We start from the raw sequence: 22659 nt of genomic DNA, 5'->3' as shown, positions 1-22659 counted from the left end.
TCTATTCTGACACCTGTGATTTCCCCATTGACGTAGAGAAGAAACCACAACTTGTAGCTTCCTCTCAGGCTCAGAGCCTGCTGAGTTTAAACTGTGAGATGTCACAGAGGTGGTTGTGACCTTTGCCATCAGCTAATTGCATGGAGCAAACCAGGCAGTGGAGAGTTACCAGGGGGGGAAGCAGCTCCTGGGCCTAAACAGGTATCTCAGGAGACAGGCTCTCATCCCACCGGGAAGCCAATGTGATATTCAGCTGCTTCTCCCAGGTCAAAAGTGATAGGATGAGAAGAAATGGACTTGAGTTGCACCAGGGGGGGGTTCAGGGTGGAGATTAGGAACAATTTCTTCATCCAAAAGGCCACTGGGCACTGGACCATGCTACCTGTGGAGGTGTTTAAAAGACATCTTGATGAGGTGCTGAGGCACATGGCCTAAGAGATGGGTGCAGGGAGATGTTAGGCTATGGTTGGAGTCGATGATCTTAAGGGAAATCTTTGATTCTTGTTGGTACCAGAGAGCCTCCTGCTCTGCTGCACCAGAACCAGGACCATTGTTGGAGGTAGGGGTGGAGACTTCACCCACTGCTGTGGCTTTTCAGGTCTGTTTCTCAGTTCCCTCCTAAGGGGCTCTTGCAGATGTGAAAAAGTCTCCCAGTTCTGCCTGTGAGAAACACAGAATGCCCCAATCACAGTACAGTGGGGGTTGGAAGGGACCTCTGGAGATCATCCACTCCAACCCCCCTGCTCAGGCAGGAGCACCCACAGCAGCCTGCCCAGGATCACAAAGGCCAGGTGAGTTTGGAATCTCTCCAGAGAAGGAGACTCCACAACCTCTCAGGGAAGTCTTCATCTCAGTCATCCTGAAGAGAAGCAAGCCCAAACACCCTGATGGTCTCTGCCATACACAAAGGAAATCTTCTTGCAAGCATCAAGGACCTCTGGTTAATGATCAATGGGAAGGAGGTTTGCTGGAGGCATGGTTGGTGTATCTCCAAGCCTTATGTCCCACTCTTCTGTTACCTGGTAGCCATGGGCACAAAGATTTATTGTGCTTGCACAGATATGGGCTCCAGCAGCTGGTGCTACCATCTGACCACATGAATGAGGAGCACTGTTTGTGCCTGGCAACTCAGAACCATGGGCAAGATGGCTTTTGAGCACTGCTGGTAAGGATGGAGACTCCATCACCTCTCTGGGCAACCTGTTCCAGCCCTTGATCCCCTCATGGTAACTGGTGCGGAGCGGTAGGGAGAGAAGAGGGGAGGGATGGAGGGGAGAGAGAGGGGAGGGATGGAGGGGAGAGAGAGGGGAGGGATGGAGGGGAGAGAGAGTAGAGGGATGGAGCGGGGAGAGAGTGGAGGGATGGAGGGGAGAGAGAGGGGAGGGATGGAGGGGAGAGAGAGTGGAGGGATGGAGGGGAGAGAGAGGGGAGGGATGGAGGGGAGAGAGAGGGGAGGGATGAGGGGAGAGAGAGGGGAGGGATGGGGGGGAGAGAGAGGGGAGGGATGGAGGGGAGAGAGAGTTGAGGGATGGAGCGGGGAGAGAGGGGAGGGATGGAGGGGAGAGAGAGGGGAGGGATGGGGGGGAGAGAGGGGAGGGATGGAGGGGAGAGAGAGGGGAGGGATGGGGAGGAGAGAGAGGGGAGGGATGGAGGGGAGAGAGAGGGGAGGGATGGGGGGAGAGAGAGGGGAGGGATGGAGGGGAGAGAGAGGGGAGGGATGGGGGGAGAGAGAGGGGAGGGATGGGGGGAGAGAGAGGGGAGGGATGGGGGGAGAGAGGGGGAGGGATGGGGGGAGAGAGGGGGAGGGATGGAGGGGAGAGTGGAGGGATGGAGGGGAGAGAGAGGGGAGGGATGGAGGGGAGAGAGAGGGGAGGGATGGGGGGAGAGAGGGGGAGGGATGGGGGGAGAGAGGGGGAGGGATGGAGGGGAGAGTGGAGGGATGGAGGGGAGAGAAGAGTGGAGGGATGGAGGGGAGAGAGAGTGGAGGGATGGAGGGGAGAGAGAGTGGAGGGATGGGGGGGAGAGAGAGCAATGGAGGTGACAAAGATGAAGGTAAGAAGGATGGGGGTGGAGGGCTGGAGGTGGAAAGGATGGAGGTGGAGGTACAAGTGGTGTTCCTCGGGGCTCAGTGGTGGGACCCCTTCTGTTCTACATCTTTATTGATGAAGACACAGAGTGTGTCAGCAGTAAGTGTGCAGATGACACCAAGTTAGGTGGAATGTTGATCTGCACAAGGGTAGGGAGGCTTTACAGAGGGACTTGGATAGATTGGATCTATGGCCAGTGTTAATGGGATGAGCTTCAATAAGGCCAAATGCCTGGTCCTGCACTTGGGTCACAACAATCCCAAGCAGCACTACAGGCTTGGGGCAGTGTGGCTGGAAAGCTGTCTGGCAGAAAGGGACCTGGGGGTTCTAATGGACCGGTGGCTGAGTATGAGCCAGCAGTGTGCCCAGAAAGCCAAAGGCATCCTGGTTTGGATTAGAAATGCTGTGTCCAGCAGGAGTGGGGAGGAGATTGTCCCCTTGTACTCAGCTGTGATGAGGCCACACCTCCAGTATTGTGTCCAGTTTCAGGCATCTCAACACAAGAAGGACGTGGAGGAGGAGGGCAAGGAAGCTGTGAAGGGCCTGGAGAATAAATCTGATGAAGAGCAACTGAAGGAGCTGGGGATGGTTAATTTGGAGAAGAGGAGGCTGAGGGGAGGCTTCATTGCTGTCTACAACTACCTGAAAGGAGGTTGTGGAGAGGCTGCTGCTGGTCTCCTCTCCCAGTGATAGAACAAGAGGGAATGGCCTCAAGCTGTGTCTGGGTAGGTTTAGACTGGACAGTAAGAAAAACATTTTCCGGGGCAGGTGCCCTTAGGGGATGTGCAAAGCAGCTGGAGGGAGGAGCCCAGAGCTGCAGTTTTGTCGGTTTCAAACCCATCCCCCGCGGCTATTTGCTTTCGTATCCGCCCAGCGTTTGACGACCGCGCCGGCCGCGGTGAGTGGCAGCGTCCGATGGGCTGGGGCTGGAGCCCTGGGGTTAGGGACTGGAAGCGGGAACCAGGGCCGGGAGTGGTGGGAACAGCAGCTGGAGAACCCGGGGTTGGGGACCGGAGCGATGGGACCATGGATTGGAGCGGTGGAGAGCGGTACTGGACCCGTGGAGCCAGAGGACTGGAGTGGCAGGGATAACTACTAGGGAAAAGAGGGATGGGGGGGGGGGGGGGGGAGCATGATTCAGGGGGGAGGGGGAGCATGAGTCAGAGAGGAGGGGGAGCATGAGTCAGGGGGGAGGGGGAGCATGAGTCAGGGGGGAGGGGGATCCCCCCCACCCTGAGCTGATGTCTCACCACCGCGCTCAGAGCTGGCTGAAGGCCTCTCGCACATGGAGGAGCTCCTCGTGGGGTTGGAGTTGATGGCCCTGGGCACAGCTAATGGATTACTGGGTCCCAGGACCCTGCTGTGTCTAACTGGTCTGTCCTGACCAGTTGGGGTACGGTTGGGAGGCGGAGAGAGGTGCTCCTCCCCTGGTGAGGCTGCATCTGGACTGTTGTGTGCAGATCTGGGCACCTCAGGTCCAGAAGGACTTCAGGGAACTGCTTGAAAGAGGCCAGCTCAGAGACTCACAGAGTGGAACATCTTCCTTATGAGGAGAGACTGAGGGAGCTGAGGGCTCTGTAGCTTGCAGAGGAGGAGCCTTAGGGGTGATCTTGTTAGTGTTTATAAATATGTGAAGGGTGAGTGCCTTTATTCCAATGCCTGACCACTCTTGCATTGCAGAAATTGTTCCTCATGTCCAACATAAACCTCCCCTGGGGCAACTGGAGGGTTTTTCTCATGTTCTACTGCTTGTTCATTGGGAGAAGAGACCAACTCCCACCTGGCTCCAGCCTCCCTTCAGGGAGTTTTAGAAACAGAAGGTCTCCCTTGAGCTTTCTTTTCCCCAGGCTGAACAAGCCCAGCTCCCTCAGCTGCTCCTCCCCAGCCCTGTTCTCCAGACCCTTCCCCAGCTTTGCTGCCCTTCTCTGGATCTGCTCCAGCCCCTCAGTGTCCTTCTTGGAGTGAGAGGCCCCAAACACTGCCATCTCCAGAGACATTAGAGCTGAGCTGACTGACTCAAGCTGCTCTTTTCTGGTTGAGTGTTGCTGCTCTGCAGTTACTCTCGTGATGGTTTGGGCACCAGCAGATCTGGGACTTTTTAGGCTGCATCAGCCGTGAGGAACCTTCAGGATAGTTCTGCTGCACTGGGGGGTGGTATCTGTAGGTGCTCTTCCTGCTGTGCAAAGCGTGGCTGCTGTTTGCTCTCCTGGTTTCCCTGCTCTTTGTCTGCAGCTGTTCCCCTGCAGCAGATGTCAAATCGATCGAAAGAGGGTGGTGTGGCTCAGGAAGCTTGTTGTCTGCTCATCTGATGGTTAACCTTTTCAAGCTCGGGGGCAGGGTCTGCAATGGAGCCATTTCCCTCTCTGGTCTTTACTCTGTGAGGGAAGACGAGAGGTCAGAAGAGCAGAAAGACCACGAAGGGGTCATCCATCCAGGTGTTCATGCTGCTGTGGGAATGGACCTTTGTCCTGGCAAACCACACATCCCTCTGCCTTCTCCCTGCCTCAAGGTCTGTCCCTGCCCATTTGACTGTTCTGAGGCCAGGCAGGTCCTCTTTTGCCTCCAAGGTTGGGGCCAAAAGAATGAGACTTACACAAATGGATTGCAGAAGTGATGGAAAAGTTTAAGTGCAAAAGCAGTGAGTGTTATACAGAAGCTGCAAGCACAGTGACTAGAGAAACCCAGAGCAAGCAGAGTCCCTTACAGCATACCCAGAAGCCTCCCAGCACTCCACTTTCCCAGGGACACTCCTGACCCCGGAGGTGTAGCTTATGTGGCAGCAGCAGGAGGCACCCAGCCTAAAGTGCCACAGCTGGCTCAGGAGAAGGTCAGGTCTTCAACTTCTGTTGATGTTAGGGCATGGCAGCGTTCTGCAGGACATTCTGGGGGACATGGCAGCCCTCTGCAGGAGCTAGTGTTGCCTCCCTCGCTTGGAGATAAGCCTCTGGGTCATCGTGGTGCTCCAGCAGCCCACCCCATTGGTAACTACCAGCTGAGACCCTCCCCCCCCACGCACCTCTTTGTCAGGGCTGATAATGACCACAGCTGCCCTTCCACCGTGATCTCTTTCCCTTGGTGTGGGGGGATGGTGAGTTGATGGGGTGGAGCTGGCAGCAAAGCCCATGGCAGCCACGTCACGGGCTCCAGACCACAGCAGGGCCCTGGGCTGCCCACAGACAGGCAAACCACAGAAGAAGAGGAAGTGGGGGGAGGAACAGGAGAAAGAGAGGAGAAGTAGAGGAAGGGAGGAGGAGAAGGGGGTAGGAGTATGAGAAGAGAAGGAGAAGAGGAGAACAGGAAAGAGAGCAGAAGGCGAAGGCGGGGAGGAGGCAGCTTCGGTATCTGCAGAGCTTTGTTTTGTTCCACAGTCCCTCGTTGGAGCCCTCCTGATGTGCTGCCCATGGCTGCTGTGAATTGCTCTCCCATGGCCTAGCTATATTTAGCTCAGAATACAGTATTTGAGAAGAATCAGAGCTGTTCCTCACAGACCAAGCTTTTTAGGGCAGCCAGAAGCAGCTGATACTCATCCTGTTCCTGTGGCAGCACCTCAGATGTGCTTCTTGAGTGACACATCAATGGTTTGGATGAAAATCCTGGGACCTTCCTTACAGGGGCCCCTTTGTAAGGCTCCAGTGGGCTGCAGGGTGCTTCTGCTCCAGGCTTTCCCTGTGCATTCCACCACATAGCTTGGGGACAATGCTGGAGGCCAAAGTGGTGTTGTGGTTCCAACCAGAAGACAGAATGAGCTCTGTCCCAGCTGAAAACAGACTTTAAAGGTGGATTCAACTCAACCCATGACACCAGGACACAGAGGAAGGGCTGCAGAAAGCAGCTGGGACTTGCCCTCCCCCAGTTGATGCTGTTGGGTATCAGCAGTCTTCGTATCTAGGAGATCTTTCTGGTTCTAGTCCTGATGGTTCCTCATCAGCTGGCTCTGAGCACAGACATGCCCTTAGTGGTTTCCCTGAGCTGTGCTGTCACGAGTGGCATGGACTTGTGCTGCTGTATGGCAACGTCCTGCTTCAGGCTGTGCCACCCGTGGAGATGGCAGCATCATGGGGACCTGTGGAGAAGGTGGGCTGGGGGCTTCCTTCTCACTGCACTGAGCACCCTGCATGCTCCCCGAGCCCATTGTGGCAGAGAGTGATGGTGTTCTTTCCATGGTGTCCATCTCAGGTGCACCCATCATGCCTAGAGTGGCCATCCCAGGAGCATGGCGCTGTCCCAGGGAGCCCATCTGAAGAGCAGCCAGCCCAAGGACCTTGTCCTTAGAGCGACCGTTCCAAGGACCCCATCCCAGGAGCAGCCATCCCAGGAGCACTTCACCATCCCAAGGATTTCACCTCTAGGGTGGCCACTCCAAAAGCACATTGCCATCTCAGAGGGCTCATCCCTCCTGCAGGTTTGAAGGAACCATGTCAACCTGGCTGCTTGTGGCTATCAGAGGCTGTAAGTATGGAAGGGGACTTGAGTGGGGTCTGTGCTGGCCAGGCACCCACTTGGAGACCTCTGCCTTGCAGCATATCCAAGCTCTCCTTGCACCCCTGCTCTGGGATGCAGTGGTGCTGGCAAAGGTGTTTTTCCTCCCTGTGCTGGGGGCCACCACCATCACCACCTCTCACAAGCAGCTCTCCTTCACCATGTGCTAAGAGATTGCTTCCCTGTGAGCCTCTTCTCTGCTCTCCAATCATGGTGCGCCCCTCCCTCACCCTCTGAGCCTCCACTTCATCCTCTTCTCTCAGCCAAACTTTCCTTTCAGTCTCTGCTCCTCTGGCTTGTTCCCTCTTCAGAACCCAACATGACCTTTGGAAGGAGCTCAAGTGGCTCCAGCATGATGTTTCTGCTGGAGATACCAAAGGTGATTTTCTGTTTGCGGTGTCCAGCAGTGATGTGATGCAGTTCTCACACCCTGGGTTTGCAGAGCCAAGGGTAGGCTCCAGGGACCCACTTGCAAACTGACCAAGCTTCTTTCTCCCTTAAGGAGAAGAGAAAACATTTTCAGGGCAAAAGGTCTTGAGAGCTTCAGGAAAGCTGAGGGCAGGCATTTGAGCAGGGCCTCTTGTGACAGGACAAGGAGTGATGGTTTTGAACTCAAAGAGGGAGATTCAGACAGGAGAGAAGGGAGAAATGTTTGACACTGGCCCAGGTTGCCCAGAGAGATGGGAGATGTCCCATCCCTGGCACCGTTGCAGGCCAGGTTCTTTAGGGCTTTGAGCAACCTGCACTGGTTGCAGCTGTCCCTGCTGACTGCGGGGGGGTTTGGACTGGGTGACCTTTAAAGCTGCCTTCAGACGAACCATTGTACGACCCGGAGATGAAGCTGCACTGACTATGGTCCCCCACTAGCAGATCCTGAGGAGCAGAAGCACACCCCCCGAAGTTACGTTCTTTCCTAAGGGCAAGAGAACAAGGGAAGCATTTCAGAGAGTATCTTGGTGAGGGAGGAAGGGAGGAGGCCAAGCCCCTGGCAACCTGCCCTGAGGCACAAGAATGAAACCAGTGAAAAACAGCTTTGTAACGCCAGCCGCCCTCACTCTGGCCTCTGCTTTGAGATTAACCCCTCCCGCTCTGCCGTCTCTCTGCTTTCCAGCCCTACTGCTGTCCTTGCAGGTCTCGCCCTCGGTGGTGGAGATCACAGAGAAGCAACTGGCGGCCGTGGGCTCCTCCGTGCTGCTGCGGGCGCCCAGCATCGGGAACGCCAACCTCACCGACTGGGAGGTCGTCAGGAGGGGCACCTCTCATTTAATCCTCCAGTACTATGCAAACGTCCAGGCTCCCACCATCTACCCAGCCTACCAAGGCAGGGTGGTCTTCTACCCTGAGAACGGTTCCATGCTGCTGCAGAGGCTGCAGGAGACAGACAGCGGCATCTATGTTGCAACGGTAGATCTGATGCACGACAAAGCCAGGACAATCCTCCTGGAAGTCATCAGTAAGTCAGAGGGGTGGAGAGGGTGGCTCTCCCCAGCAGACAGGTCCACAAGATTCAGAGCTTCATACAATGGCTTGGCTGGGAAGGGACCTCCAGCTGGTTCCACCCCCCTGCCACGGTCAGCAGGACAGAGTTATGGGATCAAAGAGTGTGGTGGGTGGAAATGTCTCGTTCACATTAACTGAGCACGACTAGCCCAGCTGGAAGCAAATGGAAGCTGTGTTTACAAGGCAGAACTCCACTCTGCAGTGGAATGCAATGAGTAGATAGCAAATACTCAGGAGCCACAACATTCTTAGAGGTATTTGCAACTAGAAAATAGCACAGAACCTCACCCTGTTCCCCCCTGCTTTTCCCAGGGAGCAGGGAGGCTGCTCCACTCCCCCCACCCACCCCCCAAACCTCCTCCTCCCCCCTGCAGTGGAATTAAAGAAGGGTTGAGAAGGAGGAATGTTTGTTCTTCTCTCCAAGGCCAGCCAGAAGCAGTTACATATCTCCCTGAGTGAAGCAGAAAGCAGCTGACAACACAGGGGAAAAGGAATGGAAGTGAAGTGAGATGTGAAAGAGGGTTAGGGTACATCTGTGCCCACCCCACACCCTTTTGTCCAATGAATTTGTTTAGAATAATCTTTTTGGCTTCCCTTTTACACCCACTGGTGAATGATTCACACTTTCCTACTTTCCTGCTCAAACCCTGCAGCTAATTTTAAAGGCACAGCCTAAAACTGCCCCACAGAACATCTCCAGTTGGGAGGGCCCCATGAGGGTGGTTGAGTCCAATTCCCTGCTCCTCACAGGGCTGCCCAGCGTTAAACCCTGGGACTAAGAACATCATCCAGGCATTCCTTGGCCTCTGCTGGACTTAGTGCTGTGATCACTGCCCTGGGGAACCTGTTGCAGGGACCCACTGTCCTCTTAGCCAATCCCTCAACCCCAGCTGCATGAGAAGTGACTCCATGGAGTTTTGTGCTGGCCTGCACCTGCCCTCGGTGCCAAGGGGGTAGCAGTGGTGGTGGTGGTGTGCTGTTTGACTTCCTTGGGAGGCTGCAAGTTCAGCCTGGGGAAGCAGGATCACAGAATCATGGGGGGGGAGGGGGGTTGGAAGGGACCTCTGGAGATCATCCACTCCAACTCCCCTGCTCAAGCAGAGCAGCCACAGCAGCTTGCCCAGGATCACAATGGCCAGCTGGCTTTGGAAGCTCTCCAGAGAAGGAGACTCCACAACCTCTCTGGGCAGCCTGCTCCAGGGCTCCAGCACTCTCACACCAAACAAGTTTCTCCTCCTGTTCAGGTGGAGCCTCCTGGCTTCCAGTTTGTGCCCATTGCCTCTTGTCCTGTCCCTGGACACCAGTGACAAGAGCCCAGTCCCATCCTCTTGCCCCCCACCCCTTAGCTCTTGCTGAGCATTGCTCAGATCTCCTCTTGGGCTTCACTTCTCCAGGCTCAACATCCCCAAGGCTCTCAGCCTTTGCTCCTCACATTGATGCTCCAGGCCCCTCAGCACCTTCCCAGCCTCCACTGGACTCTCTCCAATAGTTCCCTGTCTGAAACTGGGGAGCCCAGAACTGGACACAGGACTCCAGATGTGGACTCAGTAGAGCAAAGTAGAGGGGGTGGAGAACCTTCCTTCACCTGCTGGCCACACTCTTCTTCATGCACTCCAGGAGAGCATTGGCCTTCTTGGCTCCAAGAGCTTGTTGCTGGCTCATGTCCACCAGAAGTCCCAGGTCCTTCTCCACAGAAGAACCTGTTGGGATGCCTCAGGCCAAGTTGCCAGGCCACATCTCCAAGGGTTGGCACTGTCCATCCTAGGGAGGACAAAGGGCCAGGGACAGAGACATCTGCTTTCTGCTTTGATCTTGGTGGATGTTGCAGCACCTTCTTTCCCTCCAAACTGCTCTGGGGTGTAAGTCTTCTAGAAGGACCTCACTCTCCAAAAGTCTCTTGGACTCTTGGTCTCTCAAGGTACTGCCTGTTGGCCAGTTTTCAGGTTCAGAGCAGGGCAGTACTTTTAGGTAGACCTGTGAGGAGCAAAGAGTTGGATTCAGTGATCCTTATGGGTTCTCTGCAACTCAAGGTCTTCTGTGATGAAGCTCCTGGGAAGGTCACCTTGCTGCTCACTGCTTTCCAGAGCCTGTGTCCCAGCCTGAGCTCCAGAGCAGCTCAAACCTGGCAGGCTCATCCATTGAGCTGCTCTGTGTGGTGCCAGAGGGAATGGTGGCTTCCATCTCCTGGAAGAAGGATGGACATCCCCTTCCACCTGAAAAGCTCTGTCTGCTCTCTGAAAACAACACCCTGCTGCAAATAAGGAGTGGGGGGAAGTCAGACTGTGGCTCCTACTCCTGCAACATCAGCAATGAGATCAGCTGGAAGGAGGCAACCACCAGCCTGGTGGTGACAGGTGAGCCTTGCCCTGCCCTGCTGGATCTGGGGCTTGGTCCTTTTGTTACAGGTCCACCTCATAACTGTCTCCTGGGCTTTCCTGAGTCAGGAATCAGGAAAGTCTTAGAATGGTTTGGGTGGAAAGGGACTTTGAAGATCATTTGGTTCCAAGCCCCCTGCCATGGGCAGGGACGCCTCTCACTAGCCCAGGTTGCTCAAGGCCTCATCCAGCCTGGCCTTGAACACCTCCAGGGAGGGGGCATCCATGACCTCCCTGGGCAAGGTGCTGGGAAGAGGCAGCACTGGGCCTCTCCAGCATTGTGCAGCTTCCTGGGCTCACCAGCCTGTGTCTCAGGGTTGTCTCCAGCCTTGGCTTTCACAGGGTCACAGGATCACCAAGGTTGGAAGAGACCTCAAAGATCAGCAAGCCCAACCTGTCACCACAGACCTCATGACTAAACCACAGCACCAAGTGCCACGTCCAATCCCCTCTTGAACTTGCAGGTCTCACCCCTGCCCTGCTCCACCTGCAGCGGTTGAGTGTCGTCACGCTGATCTTCATCGCCAGCTCCGCCATCGGCTTCCTCACCCTGCTCTGCTGGCCGAGGGAGCCCAGCCGGGGTGAGTGCCAGGGATGTCCTCAAACCCCCAGGCTGAGACCTTCTCCCCAGCTCTGGACAGGGCAGAGAGCTTTCAGCCAAGCTCCGTCTCCCCTGCTGTGCACTTCAGTGGCAGGGGGAGAAGTGCTCAGCTCCTGCATGTCTGCTCCTGCCTCTCTACGTGGCACAGAGAATAAAACTCCCAAGAGGCCACCAGTCCCAGGTGGCTTTGTGAGAGAGGGACCCAAAGTGTCACCATGCTGTGTGTGAGCTGTCCTTCTCCCACTGGGGAGAAATAAGAGGTGTAGGACGTGAGGAGGTGGTTCTTCCCCATGAGAGTGGTGAAGCCCTGGAATGGGTTGTCCAGGGAGGTGGCTGGGGCCCCATCCCTGGAGGTGTTTAAGCCCAGGCTGGATGAGGCTCTGGGCAGCCTGATCTAGTGTGGGGTGTCCCTGCCCATGGCAGGGGGGTTGGAACCAGATGATCCTTGTGGTCCTTTCCAACCCTGACTGATTCTGTGATTTTATGACACGTAGGCTGCATGGGAAGAGCTTCCTGCCTGGGGTGGATCAAAGACATCTCATGGGCTTGGTGGCCAAGCACATCGGGGTTTGGGTCATGGCACTGGATCTGTGCCCAGGGAGTGTACAGGTTAATGGGGAGCACCTTGGGTGTTGATTGAGAGGAAACACAACTAAAGTTGCAGCCACAGAATGAAATCATGGAGTGCATTGAGTTGGAAGAGACCTTTCAGCTCATGGAGTCCAACCCTTACCCCAGCACTGCCAGGGCACCACCAAACCACATCCCTCAGCACCACAGCTCCAGGGCTTTGAACCCCCTCCAAGGATAGGGACTCCACCACTGCCCTGGGCAGCCTGGGACAGACCTGGATGACCCTTAAAGGGAAAAAATTGTTCCTCATGTCCAACCTAAACCTCCCCTGGGGCAGCTTGAGGCCATTTCTGTGACACATTTGGGGTTTTTTTCCAGGAAACAAAGCACGGAAGCGGGTCCGTGTGTCCAGCTACGTGCTGCTGTGTGTCTCCTCCGTCCTCCTGTTTGCCATCTCCATCAGCTGGATGCATGAAGAAGGTAGGCCTCATTTACCTTGATTTCTTCCTGCTTGCTTCAGCATCTCTACTTGTTTATTTCTCCTCTAGCTCTCTGCAGTCACCATCCCTGGAGGTGTTCAAGAGGGGATTGGATGTGGCACTCAGTGCCATGGTCTAGTAGTCAGGAGGTGCTGGGTGCCAGGCTGGACTTGATGATCTCTCAGGTCTTTTCCAACCTTGTTGATTCTATGATTCTTGTGTGGTTGTCTTTGATCATTGAAACCCAGGAGGCCTAGATGGAGACAATGCTTTGAGCATGCCCTGTTGTGCCAGGACAAGGGCTAATGGTTTGAACTCAAAGAGAGATTCAGACTGGGGAGAAGGGAGGAATGTTTGACACTGAGGGTGCTGAGAGCCTGGCCCAGGTTGCCCAGAGAGGTGGGAGATGTCCCATGCCTGGCACCACTGCAGGTCAGGTTGTTTGTGTCTCTGAGCAACTTTCTCTAGTTGCAGATGTCCCTGCTGGCTGCAGGGAGGCTGGGCTGGATGAGCTTTGAAGGTCCCTTCTCACCCTAAACCGTTCCATGATTAAGGCAAACAAAGCCAATGGACCCCCAGCAAAGCACGTGGGGCTTCTCCCCATTCTCCACTGGAAGAAGGTTGCCCCTTGTAGGAACATCTGTTACAAACATTGCAGGACACAAACTGTTCTCAGCTCCAGGTCACTGTCCCCTGGCCAGTGGTGCTGAGCCAGTCCCAGCCTCAGACCCATGCCCAGGACCCTTCTTGTCTGTGGTCTGCGGTCCTCCTCCTCCTCCTGCACAGCCCCACTGCATGGGGTGATGGATCCTGTGCTCCCAGATCTCAAAATCCATGAATCCCAGCATGGTGGGGGTTGGAAGAGGCCTCTGAAGATCATCCAGTCCACCCCCCCTGCTGAAGCAGGGCACCCACAGCAGCTTGCCCAGGATCACAAGGGCCAGCTGGGGTTGGAAGCTCTCCAGAGGAGATTCTAGAGAAGGAGGTGCAGCAGTCAGATGGGGGGTGGCACAAGCCACTTTCTCCTGCCTTATTCTCAGCCCACTGCTTCCCCCAGGCACCATCTCACCTTCTGGTTTACTTCTCCCCCAGGACTTTCTGCTGCCTTCCTCTTGCTGGGGCTGTTCTTCTTCGGAGCAGCGATAGGAAGCGCCTGGGCGGCAGCAGCGCTCCTGTGGAGGCCAGCAGCTCGCAGCCGCCTCAAAGCCCACGTGTGTGAGTTGCTGTTTGGGATCTAAACCTCTGGTGGCACAGGCCTGAGAAGATCCCAGGAGGAACCTCCTCAGCTTTTCACTCCCAGGAAGGAGCAGAGCCTCTGGATGCTGCTGTGGTGCACATCCAGAGCCACTCCTTGCTCACCCCACCCCCAAAGCCCAGCTTCTCCTCCTGCCTGTGCTCCTGCTTCATGTCCCTCTCACCCATCAGCAGCTTTTCCCTCTCCCAGGGCTCTCCATCACCCACAGCTCCACAGCCTCCACAACGCTGATGGTCAACCTCTTGTTCACCACCTTCTTGTTCCACAGCATGGAGAAGCACGGCGGTAAGCTTTGACCCCTCCTGCCTTCCTCACCTGCCTGCTGGGGCTGGGCTGTCTTCACACAGGGCACAAAGAGGAGAAACTTCATTAGTGTGAGGGTGCTGGAGCCCTGCAGCAGGCTGCCCAGAGAGGTTGTGGAGTCTCCTTCTCTGGAGAGCTTCCAAACCCAGCTCGGACATTGTGAGCCTGGGCAAGCTGCTGTGGGTGCCCTGCTTGAGCAGGGAGGGTTGGAGTGGATGATCTCCAGAGGTCCCTTCCTATCCCCACCATGCTGGGGTTGAGGGACTGGCTAAGAGGATGGTGGGTCCCTGCAACAGGTTCCCCAGGGCAGTGATCACAGCACTGAGTCCATCAGAAGTCACAGAATGTCTGGGTGATGTTCTTAGTCACAGGGTTTAAAGCTAGGCAGCCCTATGGGGAGCAGGAAATTGGACTCAACCACCCTCATGGGTCCCTTCCAACCTCCAGCATGCTGAGGTCAGGGCATTCTGTAGCTGACACCATCATGGCAGCTTCTTGCTGAGCAAGGAGGTCGTAGCTGTTAGGTAGCTAAGCGAGGTTCAGCCTGGTGGCTCCCTCTGTGACTGCAAATGCAGGGATCTCCTCTCTCTGTCACACAGGATTAACGTCCTGGCCCCTACATGTCCTGGTGCTGGCCAGAGGAGCAACTCCTGACACCTCCTCCTTTCTCTTTGGCAGAGCAAGGCTGCTCAGATCCTGTTGGCCTGAGGCTCAGTTATGTTTCTGCTGCTGTAGCCATCATCATCAGCATCATCAGGCTGTTGATTGTGCCCCTACAGTGTAAGTACCCCCCTGCTCTCCCTCCAGCAATCTCAACACTCAGGCACTGAGGTGTCCCCAGGCTTAGCTCTGACACCTTCCCCAGGCAGGGGGACAATCCCATTCCAGGGCTTCACCACTCTCATGGTGAAGAACTTCCTCCCCACCTCCAGCCTGAACCTCCCCACCTCCAGCCTGAACCTCCCCACCTCCAGCTTCATTCCATTCCCCCTAGTCCTATCACTACCTGAGATCCTGAGCAGTCCCTCCCCAGCCTTCCTGTAGCCCCCTTCAGATACTGGAAGGCCACAATTAGGTCACCTCGGAGCCTTCTCTTCTCCAGACTGAACAGCCCCAACTCCTTCAGTCTGTTCTCACAGGAGAGGTGCTCCAGCCCCCTGATCATCCTCATGGCCCTTCTCTGGACACCTTCCAGCACCTCCAGATCCCTCTTGTAATAGGGGCTCCAGAACTGGAGGCAGTACTCCAGGTGGGGTCTCAGCAGAGCTGAGCAGAGGGGGAGGATCACCTCCCTCGACCTGCTGGCCACACTTCTCTTGATGCAGCCCATCATAGGCATCAGAAGTCCATTCTCCATGCTGCCTCCTTGCTTTCCTCCCCAAAAGGTGGCTCTCTTGGGTTTGGCCACCAAGGGAGCCCCAGTGAGAGGCTGAACCACAGGATTGTTTGGGTTGGACAAGGTCACTGGGTCCAACCATCAGCCCAACACGGCAGGGCCATGGAACCACCCCTGCTCTCTGCAGCCCTTTTCTCTTCCTCCATCCCTTGAAATGCAGCAAGCATCCTGAATCCCCAGGGCACTGGTGGAAACCCAGGAGCTGCTTTGGGGAACCCAGGGAGTTCCATGGCTTTTCCTTTCTTTCTTCCCAGGTCACAGGAAGAGGGTGGAGCTGTGCATGGACAGGGACTTAAGCAACCAAGAGGCTGCCAACATGGTAACCCCCTGCCAATAGCTGGTTCCCTGCTGTTCCACATCCTCATTAGTTTAGATTAATAAGCAGTTAGGTTAACAATTAATTCAGAAGGGATATTTAGATTCACAGTTTGCTTGCCTTTAAGCTCCTCCAGTCCAACCCTTAACCCAGCACTGCCTGGCCACCACCCAACCACAGCCCTCAGCACCACACCCCCATGGCTTTGGGCCCCTTCCCCTCCCAGGGGTGGGGACTGAGGATAATTATGAACAATTAATTGGGTGTCCTGAGTTGTGTCACTGCTCAGGCTGCTGCCCTTAATTCTGGGGACCAAAACACCCTATGCTGCTGCTGCTCACCCAAAACAAGCCACAGGAAACCCACAGCTCCTTGCCCCCCGCCGCCAACACACCTATCCTCTGCTTGCTTCACCCTGCTCTGCTCACAGAAACCTGGTTCTCATGAAGCACTGCAGCCTTCAGCCTCACCAAGCCTCCTCTTCCTCCCCTGCCTCCTTGTTCTAGAGGGGTTTGAGAGTCAGGGGTGGCCACCCCTTACTTCTCCTGCTGCTGGTCCAGCTGTGGTTGATGCTGCAGCTCTGCATTTCGGGTGCTGGTGCTCACACTGCTGCAGGGGCTTCCCTCTGGGAGGGGGGAGGTGAAGGATGGGGGTCTCCAGGAGGGATGGGGATCTCCAGGAGGGATGGGGATCTCCAGGAGGGATGGGGATGTCCAAGAAGGATTGGGATTTCTAAGGAGTGTCAAAGAGGGACTGGGATGTCCATGAGGGATTAAGATATCTAAGAGGGACAGGGATCTTTTAGAGGGCTTGGGATAGCTAAAGAGGATTGGGATAGCTAAGAACCATCAGGCTATCTAAGATGGACTGGGATGTCCAAGAGGGATGGGGATGTTCAAGTGGGTTTGGAGTGGTTAAGAAGCTTTGGGATGTCTAAGAGGGACTGGGATCTTGAAGAGGGCTTGGGACAGCTAAAGAGGATGGGGATAGCTAAGAACAATCAGGATATCTAAGATGGGCTGGGATGCCCAAGAGGGATTGGGCTCTCCAGGAGAGACTGGGATTGGGATGTTCAAGTGGGTTTGGGGTGATTAAGAAGCTTTGGGATGTCTAAGAGGGACTGGGATCTTGAAGAGGGCTTGGGACAGCTCAAAGGGCTTGGGATGTGTAAGAGAAGTTGGGATGGTTAAGTGCCAGAGCAGCATATGCCTGGGGCTGCTCATCCTGCCCCCATCTCAGCAGATGCCTCAGCAGGGCTGATGAGCTCCTTCAGTGCCACCAAAGGACACTGTCTGTGTTTCCTGCAGGTGGAGGCAGAATTCCAAGGACAGAGTCAGGAAGGGAAAACTGCTAATAGCCAAAGTGAGGCACCCATGACTCTGCCAACAGTCCACTACAAGCCAGACCAAACCCTTCCCAAAACGGTGTCCCCCGGGTCAGCAAGAGAGGGCCAGAGGACAGCTGATGCTCCTCCCACCCACATTCCCTGACCTCTCTTCATAGAATCCAGGCTGAAAGAAAACCCAAGCAGTGGTGGTGGTCATCTCTTGTGGGTTAAGACCTGCAGGGGGTGGGTGGGAACTCGACCCCCTGGGCAGACCTGACTCCCTGGATGGGTGGGAGGTGGATTCATGTGGGCAGGGATGCTCCACCTCAGGGGAGGAGTCCCAGGTTCATGTGAACCCCACTCCCCTTTCCTGTCTGCACCTTATACAAGGAGGAGGCACTGCCTGTCTTGCCTTCTGCTTTCACCTCCTTGCTCCTATGAGGGTTGGGGGGGGTCCTGCATCCAAAGAGACTCCATCTCCATCCACATGACCCACGTCCATCCAGCCTGGCTGTATGCACATCTCTGTACCCATTCCATTCTCTGAGCCCTCTGTAACTTTCCCTTCTCTTAAATACTTTCTATTTTGTGGTAAAAAAGACATTCCTTAATCAATTCCCAAGCATGGCTTTGCTTCTGTTGCCTACCCCTTCTTCCTCCTCCTGCCGTCGGGGTCTCATGAGGGGACAGAGTGCTCTGCTGCCCCAGAGGGGGCAAAAGAATAAGGCTGACAGGATTGGACTGGAGTGGACTGGGTAGGGATGGAACGTTTCAAGAGAAAGGCTCTTCACAACCCTGCAAGGCTACAGGTAGACAGCAGTGAGCATAGCAAAGCAATGCCAAACACCCCCAAGCCTGGGCTTGACACACAAGCTCCTCAAGCCAAAGCTTTTGTGGTGGGTTGAAAGGTCAGAGGCTGCACTTGGATAATCTCAGAGGTCTTTTCCAGCCTCAATAATCCTGCTCAGTATCTTTATTGATGATCTGGAGGAGGGGATTGAGTCCATCAGCAGTAAATTTGCAGATGACACCAAGCTAGGGGCAGGAGTTGATCTGTTAGAGGAGAGGAGAGCTCTGCAGAGAGACCTTGCCAGGCTGGACAGATGGGCAGGGTCCAAGGGCAGGAGATTGAACAAGTGCCAGGTTGTACGCATTGGCCACAGCAACCCCATGCAGTGCTACAGGCTGGGGTCAGAGTGGCTGAGAGCAGCCAGGCAGAGAGGGACCTGGGGGTACTGGTTGACATTAGGGTGAACATGAGCCTGCAGTGTGCCAGGTGGCCAAGAAGGCCAATGGCATCCTGGCCTGCATCAGGAACAGTGTGGCCAGCAGGAGCACAGAGGTCATTGTGCCCTGTGCTCAGCACTGTTTAGGCCACACCTTGAGTCCTGTGTCCAGCTCTGGGCCCCTCAGTTTAGGAAAGAGGTTGAGACGCTGGAAGGTGTCCAGAGAAGGGCAACAAAGCTGGGGAGGGGTTTGGAGCACAGCCCTGTGAGGAGAGGCTGAGGGAGCTGGGGTTGCTTAGCCTGGAGAAGAGGAGGCTCAGGGCAGACCTTCTTGCTGTCTACAACTCCCTGAAGGGAGGTTGTAGCCAGGAGGGGGTTGGTCTCTTCTCCCAGGCAAGCAGCACCAGAACAAGAGGACACAGTCTCAAGCTGTGCCAGGGGAGGTTTAGGCTGGAGGTGAGGAGAAAGTTCTTCCCAGAGAGAGCTGTTAGCCATTGGAATGTGCTGCCCAGGGAGGTGGTGGAGTCCCCATCCCTGGAGGTGTTCAAGAGGGGATTGGATGTGGCACTTGGTGCCATGGTTTAGTAGTCATGAGGTGCTGGGTGACAGGTTGGACTTGATGATCCTTGAGGTCTTTTCCAACCTTGGTGATTCTGTGATTCTAAGTACCCCCAAAATGAAACTGGCAGAGCAGCTCAGAAGGTTTGGAAGCAAAGGAAGCTCCATTTGTTAGCAAGCTCCAGTCACCATTCTCCTCTCCCTGTTCCTTTCTCAGCCCAAGTGCCCTCCCCTCAGCTTTGCAAGGCACAGGGCCCCATGTCACCCCACCCTCCTCAGGACACCCAGGCCCTTGTCCACCTGTGCTACACTCCCTCCTCCTTTTCTCTGCTTGCTGCTGCCCCTTTGACCCCATCCTTGGGAATGATGACTGGGCAAGGCAGCTCCATCAGCATCTTGATGCACCTTTGAGGGGGGGAGATGTTTGGATGTCTTCTGCATTCCTTCTTCAGCATCCCTGGCTGCTGCTGTCCCTTCACCAGCCTCACCTCCCTCCCATGGGCTCCAGCAGTCTCCTTTGCAGGTTGGCACATGGTAGGTGATGCTGGAGTAAGTCCTGCCAAGGGATCAGCTTGAGGGCATCCTCATCCCTGAGGAGCACCAGAGGAACCCCAACCCGATGTTGTTTATCCAACTAAATAAAGACATTCCCCATGGGGACCTCCACCTGCAGTCCTACCTTCCCTCCTCCAGGAGCAGATGACTCCATCCTCCTCCCAGCTGCACTGCTGGGATCTTTCCTGCTCCAGCAGCTGCTGGGTCAGGGTTTGGTGCCATGGGGGAAGTGCTCAGCTCCTCGGATGGATGCTGTTTTCCATCCCTGAGTGAGAAATGCTGAGAGAGAGAGCACCTGAGGGCTCCACTTCGGCTGAAGGGGACAACTTCCCACCCATCACCACCTCCCTTGAGCTCCATTCTTCAAGCCCTGCTGGAAGCCTGAGCTCCAGCCCTGGTGAATCCCCTTCAGGAAGTGCTGGGATGGGCTGGGATGGTGTGGGTGGGGCAGGAATGGTGTGGGAGGGACTGGGATGGTGTGGGTGGGGCAGGAATGGTGTGGGAGGGACTGGGATGGTGTGGGAGGGACTGGGATGATGTAAGGAGGGGCAGGAATGGTGTAGGAGGGGCAGGAATGGTGTGGGAGGGACTGGGATGCTGTGGATGGGACTGGGATGCTGTGGGAGGGACTGGGATGATGTGAGGAGGGGCAGGAATGGTGTGGGAGGGACTAGGATGATGTGGATGGGACTGGGATGATGTGGGAGGGGCAGGAATGGTGTGAGGAGGGACTGGGATGGTGTGAGAGGGGCCAGGATGATGTGGATGGGACTGGGGTGCTGTGGGAGGGACTGGGGTGCTGTGTGTGTAGCAGAGGGGTCTCTTCTCACACTCCTTACTCTGCTGGCTGCCCTGGGACATTCCTCATCCCACACCAGGCTGGAATTCAGGGTGTCCCTGGGGAACAGCCCCAAGCCTGAGGACCAGGAGCATCCCTGAGAAAATACAACTGGGACCTGAGCCCCTGAAAGAGGCTCAGGTACCCTCAATAACCACAGAGATGAGAACTGGAAACAACCAACTTCTCAGCTGGAAAGGGGCAAATGAGTCCAAAGAGGTGAGGAAGAGCCAGGGACAGTTGGAATGGGCACAAGGGCTTGGCTGCCTCAGCTGGAGGAGGAGGGCAACAGCCCAGGGATGGGCAAACTGAGATGAGAGAAGCAGTAACCAGCATCACCCATGGGCTGCTGAGGTGGAGCCCTGCACCCCCTCTTGTCCCTGAGGCACAGAATCAGCTCATTTTCTACCCAAAAGGGAGCCTCTCCCTGCCAGATTTTCTCTGCAGGAGACAGGGTCCTGGCCTGGGGCTGCTGCCTGGCTCTGGCTCCATCCTCAGGGATCAGCCCTGCAGGGCAGCTCTGCCCCTCACCCACCAGCCTCGCTGCTGGCAGAGGTCTGGTGGGCACTGCACTGCCCCCTCTCCCTGGGAGTGGCCAGAGCAGCTGAGGACCCAAGCCTCATGGCCATCCTTGCAGGCAAACCACAGCAGGCAGCTGCTCCCTGCCTCGGGGCCTCACCAGCACCTCCACCTTGCCAGCCGATGCTCAAGGAAAGCAGGAGAAGGCACTTCTCATTTCAGGGGGGCAGAGCCCTGGGGGTGCTGGTTGACAGCAGCTGGAGATGAGGCACTGTGTGCCCAGTTGGCCAAGCAGGCCTCCAGCAGCCTGCCCTGGATCAGCAGCAGTGTGGCCAGCAGCACCAGGGCAGAGCTTGTCCCTCTGCACCGGGCACTGGGGAGGCTGCACCTTGGCTACTGGGTTCAGTTTTGGGCCTCTCACTCCAAGAAGGACACTGAGGGGCTGGGGCAGGCCCAGAGGAGGGCAGCAAAGCTGGGGAAGGGTCTGGAGCACAGCCCTCATAACCCTGCAGCCAAAGGCCACCAGCTAGACCTGGAAGCTAAAAGCCTCTTCTGGAAGGCATGGCCAGGGGGAAGCCCAGAGCATCCCTGACCTTGTCTCACTTGGCTGGCACCTTCCCACAAGTGCAGCCACCCCTGGCACTAGGGTCTGTGCCAAGGTGGCTGCCTGCCAGGCTCTGCTGACTCAGGGAGCTGACAGAGGTTAAAAATACCTTCACCCAGCCCCTGAGCAGGGTTGCTGGGGTGGCTTTTAACCCCAGCTCGGTCCCCCAGGCTGGGACTACCACAGGGGGAGCCAGGTGAGGGGCAGGATGGGGATGCAGGAGCTCCACAGTGATAGCTGTTGACCTTCCCCCAGAACTGGGGGACACCAGGGGTAAATCCACCACCTCCAACCCACCCCCCAAAGCCCAAAGCTGGTGCAGATTCCAGCAGCAGGGAGCACATCCCTCTGCTACCACAGGCTTTTATTGCACCAAGGGGTTATTTCCCACTCCTAAAGATCATACCACCACCACCTGGGGCAGCCAGGAGCTTTATTGGCAGCAACAGACAGTCAAAAACCCCACAAATGACCTAAGCCAACTCTCCCAACCACTCAGAGAGGTGGCTTTTGCCCCCAGGTGGCTGCACTCCCCATGCACCTGCAAGATGGACCCTCACAACCTGCACTGCAGCTGCAGGCTGGGGCTGAAATCCAGTTTCTCCTACCCAGACTGCCACACCAAGCAGAACAGCCAGGACCTCAGCCCCTGGGCCATCCTAGCCAGGGAATTACAGGCCTATCAGCCTGACCTCAGTGCCAGGCAAGATCATGGAACAGGTCATCCTGAGTTCAATAACACAACACTTACAGGATGGCCAAGGGATCAGGCCTAGCCAGCATGGATTTAGGAAGGGCAGGTCCTGCCTGACCAACCTGATCTCCTTCTATGATCAGTGACCCGCCTGGTGGATGTGGGGAGGCCTGTGGATGTAGTCTACCTGGACCTCAGCAAGGCCTTTGACACCGTCCCCCATAGCAAACTGCTGGCCAAGCTGTCAGCCCATGGCTTGGACGGGAGCACACTGCGATGGGTTAGGAACTGGCTGGAGGCTGAGCCCAGAGAGTGGTGGTGAATGGTGCCACATCCAGCTGGCAGCCAGTCACTAGTGGTGTGCCCCAAGGATCAGTGCTGGGCCCTGTGCTCTTTAACATCTTTATTGATGATCTGGATGAGGGCATTGAGTCCATCATCAGTAAATTTGCAGATGACGCCAAGCTGGTGGCAGGAGTTGATCTGCTAGAGGGTGGAGAGGCTCTGCAGAGAGACCTCGACAGGCTGGACAGATGGGCAGAATCCAACGGCATGAGATTGAACACATCCAAGTGCCGGGTTCTGCACATTGGCCACAACAACCCCATGTAGTGCTACAGGCTGGGGTCAGAGTGGCTGGAGAGCAGCCAGGCAGAGAGGGCCCTGGGGGTGCTGGTTGATGGTAGGCTTAACATGAGCCTGCAGTGTGCCCAGGCAGCCAAGAGGGCCAATGGCATCCTGGCCTGCATCAGGAACAGTGTGGCCAGCAGGAGCAGGGAGGTCATTCTGCCCCTGTACACTGCACTGGTTAGGCCACACCTCGAGTACTGTGTCCAGTTCTGGGCCCCTCAGTTTAGGAAGGAGGTTGACTTGCTGGAACGAGTCCAGAGAAGAGCAACAAAGTTGGTGAGGGGTTTGGAACACAGCCCTGTGAGGAGAGGCTGAGGGAGCTGGGATTGCTCAGCCTGGAGAAG

General features: G+C 56.1%; 1 protein-coding gene across 5 annotated transcripts; it reads left to right on the top strand.

The window, feature by feature from the left end:
- The first annotated feature begins 6451 nt into the window (after nucleotides 1–6451).
- On the top strand, nucleotides 6452–19141 carry LOC137447912 (hepatic and glial cell adhesion molecule-like). 5 transcript variants are annotated; one of them, XM_068151901.1, is made up of 10 exons: nucleotides 6452–6536; nucleotides 7678–8019; nucleotides 10151–10420; nucleotides 10906–11022; nucleotides 11994–12095; nucleotides 13187–13309; nucleotides 13539–13634; nucleotides 14331–14432; nucleotides 15303–15367; nucleotides 16672–19141. In XM_068151901.1, the coding sequence occupies exons 1-10, from the start codon at nucleotides 6503–6505 to the stop codon at nucleotides 16852–16854; spliced, it is 1434 nt and encodes a 477-aa protein (XP_068008002.1). In that variant the 5' UTR covers nucleotides 6452–6502; the 3' UTR covers nucleotides 16855–19141. The 5 variants fall into 5 exon arrangements, with proteins under 5 accessions (XP_068008002.1, XP_068008001.1, XP_068008004.1 ...); XM_068151900.1 differs by lacking the exon at nucleotides 6452–6536 and having other exon boundaries at nucleotides 7461–8019; XM_068151903.1 differs by lacking the exon at nucleotides 6452–6536 and having other exon boundaries at nucleotides 7461–8019; nucleotides 13523–13634; nucleotides 16672–16810.
- Nucleotides 19142–22659: the final 3518 nt, after the last annotated feature.

The sequence above is a fragment of the Melanerpes formicivorus genome, unplaced genomic scaffold (assembly GCF_026170545.1).
Source record: "Melanerpes formicivorus ecotype bairdi unplaced genomic scaffold, bMelFor1.0.p_v2 SCAF_22, whole genome shotgun sequence".
NCBI lineage: Eukaryota > Metazoa > Chordata > Aves > Piciformes > Picidae > Melanerpes > Melanerpes formicivorus.
This window is presented reverse-complemented; position numbering and strand designations above follow the sequence as displayed.